Raw genomic sequence first — 17,391 nt, 5'->3', positions numbered from 1 at the left:
TTAGTGTAAAATATTAACTACATCTTTTTATAGCCCAATTTCTTAAATATGTTTTAGCCGTCACATTTGTAAGTTTAATACTCATTAAATTTTTACAGAAAAGTAAGACTAAGTCCCCAAACAGTTGATGATCTGTATTGGCAGACTATTTCCTTACCATGAGTTTTCTATGCAAATGAAATGATAGGCCCAGAAAAACAATAGTGTTGTTATTACTTATTATCATTATTATTATTATTATTATTATTATTATTATACCATTCAGTACAGATTAAAGTCATAGAAATTGATTAAAGCAAATTATTCTGGCATGGTACCAGATTTGGATTTGGATTCAGTTTGGATTCAATCAAAGGACCACACTTGAGAACCTAGAGGGCCACATCTGGCCTCGAGGCTGTAGGTTCCCCAGCTTTGGTCTAGCATATAGAGTCTTAGATCTAGCTGGTAGAGTCTCAGCATGGTGGATAGCCCATGTCATAAAGACATGGGGTCAAATTCCACCTCTGACACTTGCTGGCTTTGCAGCCGCTGGCCTATCGTTTCATTTCTCTGTGCCTAGGACTTACTGGCTAAGTGATCAATGGTTTCCAGCTTGTGCCTTGCTAAGGAAATCAGTGATCCTTCCTTTCTTCTGCCATGGCATTTGTAGCAAACCTGTCTGCTCTTGACGTTATTAGCTTCCAAATTTGGGGTATTTTTTACATTTGTAGTAAGTATTAGATGACTATTCCATGATGGTTCCACATTGTTTCTCTTTAGTAATGGAAACTAACAAGTTTTCATGAACTCTTTGTCCTTAGAAATGGTACCAGCCCTAGAAAGGGAATCAGGAGGCTTAGATCCTGGTCATGCTTCTGGCACTCATACTTGCTGTGTGACTTTGGGTCAGATCCTTCTCCTTTCTCTAAGTCCTTTTTCCCTCGTTTACAAAAATGAGAAATTGAAAGAATATCAAGTAAGATAATGTATGTAAAACCCTTGTGAACCTTAAATCTCTCTGTGTAAGCCCTTATTATCTTGAAGGCCTTTTTAGCTCAAAATTTTGAGTCCAGGAGAATCAGCAGTGTATTGTAATATAGCAACTAGGACATAATTACAAAGCAATACTTAAAAACAAAATCTCCATTCTCGGCCTCTTTGCCCTTCACTTCACAAATAGGAATGTGGTTTGCATTGCCCTGAAAGCATATCAATAGTGCTGTTTAGAGACAGTATGGGGGTTCAGTATCTATTCTGTTAGTGTGCAAATGTACACCTTAACTTTAAAGAATCCTACTGAAGAAAGTCTGTTAGTCCAGCTGTGGTGTTTTTTAAATTCTCTGAGGAACTGGGTTTTAACTCAAAATAAAACTTCAGTTCATTATGTAATCATGGGGTATTTTAAAGGATGGGGCTATAAGTGGGCTGGAGCATGTTACCAATGATCACTTGTAGGTATGAAGTGGACTAAAAGGTCTCCCTCCATTGCAATAGAATGAACGGAAATGGCAGTAGGCCAGCGATGTAGTGACAATGAAGAATGATGAATGGACTGACGTCCAGAGTACTATGTCAATATCTTCCCAAAACGAAAAGTCCTAGAGGAAGGCTGCTTTGGGGAGATCCTCCATGCATGATCTATGGAAGGATCATAGAATCATAAATCTAGAGCCAGGAGTGCCCTCAAAGGCCATTTGTACAACCTCCTCATTTTACAGGTGAGAAAAACTAAGGTTAAACTAAGGTCACACATGTAGTAATTATCAGAAGTTGGCTTTGAGCTTAAATCCTCCTTGGCAAGAATTCTGTGGAAAGAGGAGGCACAGATAGCTTGTGATCTGTTCTGTAAAAGGAACTAACCATAATAATGAGATCATAAGCCCCTTAAAGGAGCCATTGAAATAGTTTATGAGATTATTTAGGGAGATTAGAGAGAAAGAATAATATACTATTGTTATGTTATTCTCTCCATATAATATATAGCATATATAGTTAAATTATAATTTTATTATACTGTGTTATATTATATATACTATAAGTATATTTATATATTCTATGTTATATTACTTATATGTAACATATTACTATATATATACATATACACACATATATATAGTATAACCATTCTATATGTGTGTATGCCTTCTATAAAAATCTTAATCATTAAAAAAATCATTGTGGTTTAGCCGCTTAACATTTGTCTGTTAACTTAGGCCGCTGATACATTTTTAAAGGTGATTAAAATAACAAATTTATTTTAAATTATTACTTTGTATAGCATGACATAGTGGGGAGAGAGCCAGCCTTGGAGTCAGAAGGAATAAGAAAAAGCTCACATTCCTATAGAAGTATTTTAAATTTTTCCAAGCACTTTACATTTATGACGTCACCTTGATTCTAACAAGCCTGTGCCAGAGGTGCATTATACATAATGGACACATGAGAAAACTGAGGCCCAGAGAGGCTGTGACTCAAAATCATGCTGCCAGTAAGTACTTTAGGCAGGATTTTGACCCAGGTGGCAAATCACCTAAACTCCCAGTGACTCTGAGATTTAAAATTATTGCCAAGTTGCTGGTGGGCATTGGTGGAGGAGCTGCCACATGAGAATTTCCCAAGAAAATGGGAGAAATCCCAAGTCCACACCAAAAATATGCATACAGCATCGCTTGCAGCTTGAAATACATCCTATTTTATCAATACTAGGGTCAGAAAGGTGGCAGAATGGGCTAATTCAGGGATAGCAGACCTAAGGGAATCTGAGGTCTCAGCAGTGTGGAGCTGGAGGGATGTACGGACAGGCTTCCAGATGGTGATTATATATTTTAACAATGAAGAGAAAGGATAAACCCCTGAGGCTTTTTCTAAACTAAAAAAAAAAAGATATATATACCATCTTTGAAACAAAGCTCTAAGTTTATTATAGAAAACATTAAATGGCCCTCATCGCTGTTGTTGTACTCAGGTGACAAGGAAGTTACCTCAACAATCTAAACCTTGTCCATTAATAGCAAACCTGAGTGTGAGGCCCACTGAAGGAGAGCAGCATTTACCCTAAGCACAATTTAACCTTGTTGATCGTTGCAGGGATCCCTTGACCGTTCCCCTCTCCTCAGCCACGTGCATTTGTCTCCCCAACCTTTTCTCCCTCATCCCTTTTTCTCAGCTAGTTCTGGTCTGATCTATTTTCCTCTGAGGGAGCATATTCCTTTGCAAAGATCAGTATAACCAGTCAGTATATGTTGTTTATTTATATCAGGAGTTCTTAACCTGAGGTCCACAGACCCTAAGGCATCCATGATTTAAAAAAAAATTAACTGTATGTCAACCTATTTGCTTCACTTTGTAATCTGATGTACTTTTATGCATTTAAAATCATTCATCTGACAAGGGATCCTTAAGACTTCACCAGATGGTCAAGGGGATCCATGACAAGGAAAAGGTTAAGAACTCCTGATCTGTGTTGTTCTTAAAGATTAAGATTCTTTATAAATAGCAAAGGAAGACAGATAAAATATATAGCTTATCATTTGCCTTTGAGATATCATACACACATTTGTCTAGGCATCAACCTTCTCTAGCAATATAAATTGGCGCTGTCCTGCTGCTTATGGTCTTGGGAATTGCTTGGATATATTCCTATTGAAAATCTCTTCTGTGCCCAGTGAAGGCTAAGGTTCCCCTACACCTGTCTTAACACTAAAATTCTCTCCTCCTGTAATTTTTGGGGCTTATGATCACAATTAATTCTCAGTACAATACCAATACCCGCTTTGTACCTTTTAAGGGAACAGTGACAAAGAGGGGAAAGAGCCCTGACTTGAGAGTCATGGGACCTGGGTTCAGATCCTGCCTTTGACATGTCTTACTTTTGTGACATTGAGCAAATGATTTAACCTCTCTGGGTCTCACTTTCCTCCTCTGTAAAATGAGAAGATTGGACTAGATGATCTCTGAGGTCCCATTGAGCTCTAGAGCTATGATCTTTTAATCCTGTGGGCTGCTCGTAGATTCTAAAGAGTACCCTCACCCAAAGTCCCACAATGAGTTTGGACTGGAACACAGGTTTTCTGACCCCAGGTATGGTTCTCTTTCCACAATACTGTACTGTACTCTCTACCCACCGTGATTGCTGAGCTTTTGCTAATAATCCCTCACCTGTCTCTTTTGAAATTGGAGTGCTGAGCAAAATAATAATAGCAAATCTGGGTCATTAAATCTTTAGTCATCCTCCGGTTCATCAAGAAATATTCAGCAGATGTTGGCAGATTCCATCAATCGTATAAAAACCTACGGATTTCAACAGGTAAGAAAACTCTGGAAAGTCTTAAATCAAGGGGAAATGATTAATGCCTGTCTCTAAAGTAATTTTTGCTTATCCATACATTTGTCTCAGATGAAATTGAAGCTAAAGGCAAAATCCAAAAATGGTTCCAAAAAGCAACATTCAACCTTACGGAACAAAATCCTACATTTGCCACATGGAAGAAACCCATTTAAAATGTAGAGACACATGGAGTGAAAATGAGGAATTAGAACAATATGCTTTAGGAGACCAGACTCTCAGAAAGCAGTTTGCAATCATGATTTCAAATAATGTAACAATGAAAGTTGATAATGGTGAGAGACATAAAGACATTAACTACATTATGCTTAAGGGCAGTATAACCCTTGACACAATATCATTGTCAAATGTATATGCTGGCTAAAAGGTATAGGAGATAGAATACCAGATTTAGAGTCAGACAGAAGACATGATTTTGGATCTTACGTTCAACAAATAATAGCTTTGTGACCCTAGGCAAACCACTTCACCTAAGTCTCAGTTTCTTCATTTGCAAAATGGGGAAGGGAAGGAAATAAGCGTTTATGTAATGCCTATTATGTACCAGAAATTGTGCTACGTGCTTAACAAATGTCAGCTCATTTTATCCTCACAACAGCCCTTCAAGGTAGGTACTATTATTATAACCTTTTTATGGTGGAGGAAATTAAGGCAAATCTTTGACCAGGATCATACAGCTAGTAAATATCTAAGGTTAGATTTGACCTTATATCTTCCCGCCTCCAGGCTCAGTGCTCTATCAGCTGCAACAGCTAGCTGCTTCTAATGGATGTAATGACAACAAGTTATCTTACAGGGTAGTTGTGACAATCAAATGATATAATACATTAAAAGCATGTTGTAAACTCTTAGAGTAAAAACACTACTATATATTACCAAGTGGCGTAACATCTAATTCTAAAAGGAAAGTCTAACTGATTTGCAAAAAAACTGATAATAACACAGTTAATTATAGGAACTGAATAAATCCAAAAGAAAGATAAATAGGAATGAAAAGAGAGCTGAACAAATTGTTGTAAATGTTAAAGACTGATGGCAATTTCTGGAAGAAAATGTTGAGTAATATACATATTTTTTAGCACCACATGGTACATTTAAAAATTAGGTTTGTGCTAGGGCATAAGAAATCTTTAAAAAATCATTCCAAAATAGAAATAATAAACACATCCTTTATAGGCGATGATATAATGAAAAACTAATCAATAAAGGAAACACGAGCAAAAGATATGAATCTAAATGGAGACTAAGTGATGACAGCCTGAATAATGTGAGCAAAGAAACAATTATAGAAGCAATAAATACGTTAGAGAATATTAACAATGGAACATCATGCCAAAACTACTAAAGTAGTTATTAGAGGAAAATATACATTGTTAAAACATATATTTATGAGAAAAAAAAGAGGATTAATGATCTGGCTGTGAAATTTTTAAAAATTGAAAAGGAACAACCCCCAACATCAAGAACAAATGAAGAAATTTTCAAAATAAGAGAGACATCAACAAAATTGGAAAAAAAATACTATAAAATTGTCAAACAAAACTTAGACCTGATGTTTTGAAAGACTAAGAAAATCAACAAACCATAATTAAAATTATTTTTATAAAAAAAACCATCTTACAAAAAAAATTGACAGGGTGATTCACAACAGAGAGGAAATAGAGGATTATCAAAAACTACTGTATACAATTATATGCCATCAAAATGACAACTTGGAAAAAATGAATATTTGTCAACAAAAACATAAAATACTTAAATTATTAAAACAATAAATAGTTATCTTTAACAACCTAATGTCAACAAAAGAAATTCAGTAAACTCTAAATGAAATACCAAAAGGGAAGAAAGGAAAAATCCTGATCATGAGAGATTTATGAGTCAATGTTAGCAAGCATTTAAAGAGCAGTTAATACATATACTACAAATACTGTTATCAAAAACTGAGAAAGAAGGCACTTTACCAAACTCCATTTGTGAATTAAATGGAGTTCTGATTCCCAAACCAGGGAGTGACAAAACAGAGAAAGAGATTATAGCCTAATTTCACTAGTGAATATTGATGCAAAAATTTTAAATAAAATCATAGCAAAGAGACTATAGCAGTATGTATTTAAAAATCAGTATGGCCAAGTAGAATGTATACTAGGGATATTAAGATGATTCAATGTAATGAAAACAACATAATTTATCGTATTAAAAAGCTGTGTGATTCTATCTGCAATGTAGAAAAGAGCTTTCAACAACATATAGCACTAATTTATGTAAAAAAAAACCCTTTAAATCACAGGCATGGAAGGGCCCTTTAACATCATCAAAAGTGTGTGTGGGGGAAGAACTAAGAATTACCTTTTTTTTTTTTGCCTTAGAGAAATACTGGAACTTGCCTAGCTCGAATAAGAGTGAAGCAAGGATGTCTCCATAGTTAGTTTTTAGACCAGACAAAGTTGTAAAAATGCCAGGTATAGCAAAAAGCAAAGAGAAAATGAATGAATGAAAAGGCATTAATTATTAAATATTTAATATGTGCCCAGTACTGCCACAAGTACTGGGAATACTATCCTCGAGGAACTTATATTCTCATAGGGAAAGTGAACACACATTAGGAAATGGTGGCCACAAAGGGACATTTTGGTACTAAAAGTTAACAGGGATAATGAGTAGGATCCAGGGGTACAGATTGACCTTCCTTATCCAAGAACAATGACAAAGTTAATTTGATCATAATTTCAGAACAGGAGGTAAGGAGCAGAGTTAGAAAAAGTAATAGATGGCAGCAAGGAGGTTGGCAAGGTTGTGCAAAAGATGCCTAGAAAGATGGAGTGAGAAATTATAGGCAAAGAGGAGACCAATGCATTCCAATTTGTAGATGATATGATTATTTACATAGAAAAACTCAGAGAACAGCAGAGAAATTAATTGAGATGATCAATAGTTTCAATGAAGTATCTACATACAAAATGAATCCATAAGAAGTATCAGCATTTCTCTACAGTACTAACAGAAATGAGGCAGATATTCTTGTAACAGAAATTCCTTTCAAAATAAGATTACATAAAATATCCAAGAGTTAAAATACAAAAACCAACTCAGAAAATGCAACTACAAACCACTGCTTAAATAAAGACTTCAGCAATTGAAGAGCTACTCATTGCTCAGGTTGAGTCATGCCAATATAATAAAAAAGATGGTACTCTAAATTAATAGGCACATTTTGTCTGGATGTCAGGGAAAACTTCCTAAAAGTTAAAACTATTCTCAAGAAGAGGTGAATTCTTCCTGTGTGGTGATCTGCAAGTAGACTCCAAATGCCCATTTATCAGATTATGTTATAGCTGGGAATTCCATTCATATTGGATTGGACTACATGACCGTCAACGTCCTTTCCAGCTCCCAAATTCTATATTTCTATGATATATAGATTTAATATTGTACCATTCAAACTATCAAAGGAATAATTTATAAATCTAGACAAAATAATTACAAAATTCATTTGGAGGAATAAGAGGGTTAGAATCTTAAGGGAAATTAGGAAAATCAAAGTAGGAATTAGGGAGAATTAGCATTTCTAGATATCAAACTGTATTATAAAGTAGTAATTATCAAAACTATTTCCTCTAGGTTAAAAAATAGAAAATTAGGTCAATGAGTAGACTAGACCAGATAAGCAAGACCTCTCTCTCTCTCCCTCTCTCTCTTTCTATATGTGTATATATATATATATATATATATATATATATATATAATATGTAGGTATACTATAATATAGTAAACCACCATTCAATAAACCTAAGAACATAAACTACTAGGCAAATTGGAAAAGTTTGACAAAAATTAGATTTAAGCCAGCATCTTCCAACATTTATCATAATAACCTTTAAATGGATTTGTAACTTAAATATGGAAGGTCGCATAAAAAAAATTAGGGACTGAAAAAGAGTAAATTTCACAACTGTTTTTAGAGAAGCTTAATCTTAGTCAAATAAATAGAGGGGATCACCAAATACGAAAGTAGACCATTTCAGCGTGATAAAATAAAAAAGTATTTGTATGAACAAAATCAGTAATGCCAGAATAAGAAAAAAACTTTGGAGTAGGAAAAATTGTATCCAATATCATTGAAAGAAGTCTGATTTCTAAATCATGTAGGGAATTAACAAATATGTAAGGCCAAGAGTCAATAGGTAAATGGTCAAAAGATATGAACAGTTTTCAAAAGAAGAATTGAAAACTAAAAATGACCATGTGAAAACATGTTCCAAAACACTAATCATAAGAGAGGTACAAATGAGAAAAACTATAGGGTTCCATTTCACATCCTGCAATTTGGCAAAAATGACCAAAAATAGGAATAGTCAATGTTGGAAGGGCTATGGAAAGACAGGCTTACTAATATAATGTTGGCTAAGCTATGAAGTAGATTTGCCATTCTGGATCTTGTTTTATAGTTACATGCAAAAAAAACCCCAACCAAACAACCTATTGAACTCTTCCTATCCTCTAACCTGAGCCTATACCCCATAGAAGGGGGAAAAAAAACCAGAAGAAAATAGTCATATATGTGTGTATATACCTGTATACACACAGACATATATACTCATGTGTATATATGTACATATACATATCTGCACATACATGCTCACATGAGGCTATTCATAGCAGCACTTTTTGTGTTTAGCAAAGAATTAGAAGCAAAGAGGGTGCCCTTCAATAAGAAACTTGCTAGACAAACTATGACATATGAAAGTAGTATAATTTTATTATGCAGCAAGAAATGATGAATAAGCAGAACCAAAATAATAGTTCACACAATGACCACAACATTGTAAATGAAAAGTAAGCCAGACTCGGAGCAACTGAAAAATCAATGCTGGTCCTGGAGAAGATGACAAAACAGCTTCCTCCTCACAGTAGTTAGGTGGGAGGACTGTGAGGGCAGAATGTTGTATATATTTTAAATATGGTCTCTATAGCAAGTATTTTTGCTTAATTATTTTTCTTTGTTACAAAGGAGATTTCAACTTGGGGTGGTTAGAAGGAACAGTTCAAAAAATGACTGGCATAAAAACAAAAGAGTAGAGATTTTTACACTTATTGTATTTGGATACCCAGTATCTGGCAGTGTCTGGAACATAGTAGGCACTTAACAGATGCTTATTGAAGGGTAAATTTTATTTTTAAAATTTATATAGATGTATATATATGTATGTATATCTATGTGTATATACATACCCATGTAAAGATACAGGAATAAATATATAGATATGAACAGGAGCCAATACCAAATAGATAAGGGGCAAAATGATTTGAACAGTTTTCAAAAGGAAAATTGTAAACAATAAAAAAAAGGGAAAAATATCCTCCAAATCACTACTATTAATAGAAAAACAAATTAAAATAACTGAGAGTTTTACCTCATACTCATGAAGTTGGTCAAGATGATAAAAAGAGAAAAAGGCATTGTTGGAGGAAATGTCAAAAGATAGCCACACTAGTACACTGTTATTGAAACTGTGACTTTATTAGACCATTTGGGGAAAAAATTTTGGAATTATGTGAGAAAAGTCCTTAAACCATTCATTGCCTTGACCTGGCACTGGGCATGTACCATAAGAAGGTCAAAGACAGGAAAAAAAAGTGCAATATGTAACAAATATTTATAGCCCTACTTTTTTGTGGTTAAAAAATCGAAAGTGATTATTGATTAAGGAAGGGCTGAACGATTTGTGGTATGTGAATATAATCAGTAAAAAACATTTAACGTGGAAAAATATGTATGAAATGATGAAGAGTAAAGTTTGCAGAACCAGGAAAGACACAAGGACTATAGCATAATATAAATTAAAAGAAGCCAAACTAAGTAATTGCATTGACCAATCTTGTTTCCAAAGAACAGATAATAAAAGCCTACTTCTCTCTGAAGAGAGAGGTGAGGTGCTATGTTTTCAGATGAAGCATACAGTCCCTGTACTGCCTGATTTTGCTTAATTGTTTTTCTTTAATACAAGAAAAGACTGATGGGGAGAGGTGGAGAGGCTATATTTGGAAATGACTGTGCTTACATTTTTTTTAATCAATAAAATTTAATTAAAAGGAAAAAAATACCCAAAGAGCTGGAGAAAGATCTCTAGCATGTTGATTAAGAGGATCAGTGGAAGGATATGGGCTAGAATCCCAGGACATAAGAAGACGTGGTTGGGTTGTGATTGCACAGTGGAGGAAATTCTGTGTCACTGAGGTCATTGTTTTACCCTTGTATTAAAGTATACCATCACTCAGGGTAGATCTAGCTTTGGTCTGCTGCAGATGTCCTGTGAAAAAGTTAAAAATTTAGAAAGAATTTAGCAAGTTTTATGGGCTCCATCTGATGTCTGTAATCAACATTACAATGGAGTTTAATAGGGGCAGCTAGGTAGTATAGTGGATAGAGCACCGGCCCTGGAGTCAGGAGGACCTGAGTTCAAATCCAGCCTCAGACACATAACACTTACTAGCTGTGTGACCCTGGGCAAGTCACTTAACCCCATTACCTAACCAAAAAATAAAATAAAATAACAATGGAATTTGATAGAATGCCAACATATCCATCTTAAATTAAATTGTATTTGGTAGCAAATACTTATACCAACATGCATCACTCATCATATAAAATAAATGTCATCTACTAAAGACATCTAACAGCATATTAAACACTCTTACTGGTAATCCCTATCCTACAGCGGGATGGTTCTTGGAAAAAAATGAACCCTTATGCTAGCATGTGGATACAGCACTGGGAAAGGGTAAGAATTAGAGATACAGTGGGAACCATATGTTCTATTTTCTGATTCTTAGAGGTGCTTAAGCAAGCTCATTCAATAGATTTACCATTTGTTACTTAAACCTTATTTTAGAATTTATACTCAGATTTTCCCCCTCATCTCCTTTTACTACCAGCTCACCTACACTCCTTCAAGCAATGAATGTTAAGTATGGACTTCCTTAAGCTCATTTGGTTAAAGCAAGTGTTAGCAAGGCCAACATGGCTTCACCCCCTGTATGCCTTCATTAATGTTACACCATCCAACTGGCCACACACTGCACCCTAATTGCCCCCCTGTCCCAAGATGAAAAGAGCAAATGAATGGATTGGCACAAATCATCACTGGAATCACAACTAAACGTGCATACCCTACTGGTTGTAGGTAAATAGTCTATTCAAGGGCAGAATTCCTTCCTAAAAGTAATTCATAGCTTTCTCTGTCAGGCTCTGCCAGTTGTGGGTAGTTAGTGTGCTACAGCTGTCTGAGCCTCCAATTCTGAGATGGCCATGCCCTGCAACCCAATAACTGGTTCCTGCACTAGTAGGAAAAGAGTAAAAGGCTTCCCATCTGGAAAAGATATTGTCCCAGTTTCTGGGTCTCTTCTTTGGGTGCATTGTGACTGGGTTTTTTTTTCTTTCTCTTCTGATCGCTTTAGCCAACTGTTCCATCTTAACTTGGTTTCATGCGTGACTCCTGACTTCTTTCTGCTGCCTTGTCATGGTCTTATTTCTCCATTTTAACTGCAAGGTCCTGTGTACTCCCTAGATCTGGACTGTTTCTTTCATCCACTGATTATTCCCAGCCTTCACCTTGGTTCCTGTTCCTGGCTTACAGCACTATGTCCTTAATCCATTACTTTAAATGGATTGATATGGCCTTCTTAAAAAAGAAGGCACTTGCTATGTATGTAGGAAACATAAAGATAAATTATTGAAGATGGTGGTGAAAATCCATTTCCCAGAGGAATTACAATGACTAAGTACTGTACTTCTTTAAAGCCAACGCTATAGTCAAAACCAAATCTCATCTGTTCTTTATCTGTGAAGCTCATTTTATGTTATTTATAATTCACTAAGCAAAGTAAGACAGAATGAGAATATTTTAAAGAAGTTTCTGGAGCACATGAAGAATCAGTTAGAATCTATTTGACAATTGATGATGTCTGTTTCTAGTTTGTCAAATAATCACATTCAAACCATGACCCTGTCTACAGCAATATTCATATACCATCCACACCACACTGGCTGTTAGCCAAGTAATTATGAGATAATTCTCGCATTGCAGATAGCAAATTATTATTAATTTTATCTTCTATTTAGCTTCCTTTGCTTTTTGTGAGATAGTTTTGAGTTCTAAAAATCTTTAATCAAGGTATCAAAAGTACCCTATTTAAGCCAGAGTTAAATTGAAATTGGGATTCATGTTCATGCTTCCCCCCTTTATTTCATGAAAAACTGAAAAGAAACATTGCACTTGTGATGTGGTGTTCCTGTCTTTTCAAAGTAGAATCTAAGGTATTTGAATCAGTCACCAAGATTGAGTATGTGAAGCACATTGGCTTTTTTTTTTTTTAAAGCAGAAGAAAGAAACAATGAGGAAAAAACAAGAAGATGAGTTAAAACAAGTAGAAGAAGAGAGAACCAGACAGATTTGTAAGAGTTGGAAAGAAACCCAGAAATCGAACAAGGAAGAAAGAGAGTGGCAGGAGTCTTGTAAGTATATAGTAATCTCTTCTCTTCTTTGCCAGTTCATTAAAATGATTGGACGTTAAACATTGAATAAGAAGGAGATAGGAAGCATATTATAACTTAATGGATGGTTTTAAAGAGATATGGCATCCTTCAAGATTCAGCTCAAATTCTGTCTTTTGCAGGAGACCTTTCCAAGTCCCCCCAGCTGCCAGAGCCTTCCTACACATACTTTCTATCTATTCTGTATGTATATTTTAGGTAGCTATTTGTTTACATGTTGTCTTACCCAATAGAGAATAAACTTCTTGAGGGCAGGAGCTGGGATTTTGCCTTTCTTTGTATTTCCAGCATTTTTCACAGTACCTGGCACGTATGGATGAAATTTTAATGCAGTGTTTTCTAACTGATAATTATAAAGAACTGGACACTAGAGTGTAGTGCACTTGTTAGTCCACAACCAAACGGAAACAAGGCAATGCAGGTGCCTAGTATACCTAAGCCCTAAAAGAATTAAGATTTGAAATGGAATTTGTTCTCAGTTCTTTCTAATGCCAGCCTGGACTCAGACCATTGAAATCATACTACCAGATTATCCTTTCATAGTACCTTAGCCAAGGATAAAGGTGGGAATTGAAGCATTTATAAAATACAAAGTCCTGAATGCTATTTGAATTCCATCACAGCAAGATTACAATGAAAATCTTAGTATTTCAAACACTGTAATATATCTGTAATTGCATCAGTGTGGGTTTTTCTTTTAGTGCTACGAACTATAACCCATCCATATCTTACCCTGTTGTCCATATGCCCCCATAAATCCTCAGGTTGAGAGGAAAGAAGAGAAAATATACCCAACATATTGGGGGCCTTCCTGGTTTCCTAACAGTGCTTGAGTACCAGTGTGACATGCATCTCTCATTGCTCCCTCCTGATACATATGCATGACTCACCTCTTGCCCCTTTTTCCATTCCTGTATCCCTTTTATGATATCTTTTGCATCACTTCTTGTAACATAACTTATTGTTGACATAACTGATATTACATTTTAAGATCTAAACGGTGGTCCATTTGTCATACAATGAAATCCCAGGATGGCTACATCACTATGAGCCCCATCAGTGAAACAGGGATTTGACAAATGTACTCAATTAAAAACAAGTTCTTAAATCTCACATTAGGGTTAATAAATTTTTCAATAAGTAAAATAGGGTATTTATTATAGGATTTCATAAAGAATTACATATTTTTAATTTTTTGTTTTTTATTAATTTATTTTAAACTTAGACACTAAACTTAAATACACAATAAGAAAAGAAAAAGAAACATTATAAACTTAAATAGTCAAATACAAAACAAGAAAAGAAAGAAAGTATTGCCATGTGCATAGCAGAACATGAGAGGATTCAAAATATACAGCAGCAAATTTCCATTTCAAGAAAGCTTATATGATACACATTGTGTCAGAGCTATTCTCTTTTCTTTGCTTCCTTGTAAGTTTTCTCTTATTCTCTGATGTATACTTTTTACTTTGCTCTTTTTTCCCCTTTCCCCCATCCCTTTCTCCCAAGAAAGCTACAATTAATCATGGACATACACATATGTATATATGTATGTATGTGTGTGTGTATGTATATATATACACACATACACATATATGTATATATATATATACACATATACATACATACATACATACATACACTTACATACGCATGCATATACTTAGATATATAGACATATATATATAAACATATACATTCATATCCACCTGTGTAAGACCAGACTATCCTTATTTGTCTTCTGTTTCTCTGAGGATAACCTCTTCCTTGATAAGTCTAAGTCTTTCCATATTTTTCTAGGTCTACCAACTAATTTCCTACACCACAGCAATATTCCAACCTTATACTGTCTAGTTATTGTAAAAAGTCTAAAAGAATATTGATTAATATGACTGACATATAGTTTAGTTTCCCTATTTTTCTCTTTTGATTAAATCTGTTTTAGCTTTGAATTTGTCTGAGATCATGATTACTACTCCTGTTTTTTTTCTAATAAATTCTCCTCCTGATCTTTATTTTATGTTTGTGTATATCTCTTATTTCCTATCCCTCCTGTTTCCTCTACTTTACTTCTACCCGCTACCTTGTTCTCCTATTACTTAACCTATCCTTCTCCAAATATCCCTCCCATATCCTCTCTCCTTGTCCCCATTCCCATTAATCTAGATACCGTCCTCCTCCCCCCTTATCCTATTCCCTCAGCCTCTTATTTCTTTATACATTTGGAAGACTTTTATTCCCTTCTAAATGTATATATTGTCCTGTCTTTAACCCAGATCTGATGTGAGTAAGGTTCTGTCTAAAAATCCCTCCCCCTTCCCTATCCCCTTAGGGGATTTATTTCTAAATTTAGAAGACTTTTATACCCTTCCGATATATATGTATTGTTCCCTCTTTAACCCATTCCTGATGGAGTAGGGTTCCAGAACTACCAGCCCTCTTCTCCAGAATTATATTTTTGTAAAAGCAAAGGACTAAATCATCCTCAGGATTTCTTTGTATAAATCTGCCCACCTTGAAATTAGTTCTGTTTAAGGATAATTATTTTTCTTTACTGGTATGTATAAGCTTTAGCACATAGGAACTTAATCAGACAAGTAGGCATTTATTAGGCACTTGAATATGCCAAGCATTGTGCTAAATCCTTGGGATTCAAAGAAAGGCAAAACGCATATAGACCCTGCCTTCAAGGAGTTCACAATCTAGTGGGAAAATAGCATGTAAATAAATAGTTATATAATAAAAAATGTATACAGAGTAGAAGGAAGGTAATCTTAGATGGGGAGGCTAACTGGGAAAAGCCTTCTGCAAAAGGCAGGATATAAGGTGAATCTTAAAGGAAGCCAGGAATTCTAAGAGGTAGAACGTGCAGAGGGAGAGGATTCCAGGTGCAAGATATGCTGTGCAAAGGCACAGAGAATGGGAGATGGAGTGTCATGTGTGGGAAGCGGCAAATGGACCAGGTTAGCTGCATCACAGAGTGTGGGGAAAGGCATAAAGGGTAAGACTGGGACAGCTTTTTACTAGGGTATGTCCATACTTCTTTCACCGTTCCCTGAGCCATAAGCCACTCAGAGGTTCCGTGTTGCCTCCTACTTGCCCATGACTCAGTGCTATATTGCATCCTAAACATTTTTTCATTAGGCAATTACCTCTTACTCTTAAAATTCTAAGGTAACAATTACACCATGGAAAAATTCCACTGGTGGTGACTCATAACTTTTAACTCTGCCATCTCCAAGATATCCTTAACAGAGATGGTGCAATATCTTCTCATTCTTTCCCCACTACTTAGAAAACTCCTCCAGAAACCACAAGAGTACACATGAGTCCTATTGCAGCAGAAGCTGGGCGGGTTGTGCATCAGGAAGAAGTCCTGGCTGCCTATGGTTTTTGTTTTTGTTTTTTTGGTATTTTTATTTGGGGGGGGTGGGGGAAGGCAATTGAGGTTAAGTGACTTGCCCAGGGTCACACAGCTAGTAAGTATCTAAGGCCGGATTTGAACTCAGAAAGATGAGACTTCTTGACTCCAGGCCTGGTGCTCTATCTACTGTACCATCTAGCTGCCCCTCAGCTGCCTGTGTTTTCAGAGGGATTTTAAGAGGGAGGCTTGTCTCCCTAGAAGCTTAGGCAGTTGTCATTCATTGGGTGACGTTTCTTTGTCATGAAGCCTCATGCATTCATCATGCCACAGAGCTGCCCCAGCGAGTAGACGGATGAAGACTCTTTCTCCTCTTCGTTTTCCTAGTGCAGAGATCCAAAGCAGCCGATGAGAAGAGGCGCTCTATTGCTAAACAAGCTAGGGATGACTACAGGCGGCTATCCCTGGCTGCACAGAGAGGAAGAGCAATGATGGAACCCAGGGCTCTCAAGGTGCTGCTCAGAAACCCAAAAGGCCTCCTCTTCCACCAAAACCTCAGCTGCTCAACCCAACAGGACCGCCTGGAAAACCTCACAGGTAGGCCAGAAGTCACACAGAAGCATGAGGACTGAAATGAGAAGGCAGGCAAGACAGATTGAAGGACCAGTTGGGTCTTTTCCATGAAGAAGGCGAGGGTGGTCAGCTGCTGGTACAATAAATGTGTCTTTGTTTGGTGCAGGGAAGTTCCAGTGAAGAAACTCCCTCCACCAAACAGATCATAACAACTTTACAACTCATAGTCATAAAGAGTTGTCTGGGGCACTGAGGGTCCCTTGTCCAGTGTCTTGAAGCTTATATGTGTCAGAAGTGGGACGTATAAATGAGTTGTCCTGATGCTGAGAATGACTGTATCCACTATGCAACACTGCCTTTTTAAAATGAAATCACAGCCTGAGAAAAGGCTTAGAAAGTGAATTTCATTCTTGTCTCTAGTGCCACCTCCTTGAGTAACCTTGGTGATTGTTTTTAATATGGTCATGATTAACCCTTAGTTACCTCGGGGCTGGTATAGTTGGCAGAGAGGGTGTGATCTTTGGTGTTCTCTCCCTTTTTACCTGCTGGTCATTAATACCTTTCGTCAAAGGGCAGTAG

General features: G+C 36.1%; 1 protein-coding gene across 1 annotated transcript in view; it reads left to right on the top strand.

Annotated features, from left to right (window-relative positions):
* SH2D4A (SH2 domain containing 4A) overlaps positions 1-17,391 on the top strand; it is a 106,088-nt gene that overhangs the window by 50,849 nt on the left and 37,848 nt on the right. The window contains 4 exon segments of the mRNA XM_078149616.1: positions 4,209-4,288; positions 12,704-12,839; positions 16,627-16,722; positions 16,725-16,836. Of these exon segments, the coding sequence (XP_078005742.1) occupies positions 4,209-4,288; positions 12,704-12,839; positions 16,627-16,722; positions 16,725-16,836 (424 nt within the window).

Source organism: Phascolarctos cinereus, unplaced genomic scaffold (assembly GCF_003287225.1).
Source record: "Phascolarctos cinereus isolate Bilbo 61053 unplaced genomic scaffold, phaCin_HiC Scaffold_2;HRSCAF=192, whole genome shotgun sequence".
Classification (NCBI taxonomy): Eukaryota; Metazoa; Chordata; class Mammalia; order Diprotodontia; family Phascolarctidae; genus Phascolarctos; species Phascolarctos cinereus.
The sequence above is the reverse complement of the archived record's forward strand: the minus strand, read 5'-3'. Positions and strand labels throughout refer to the sequence as shown.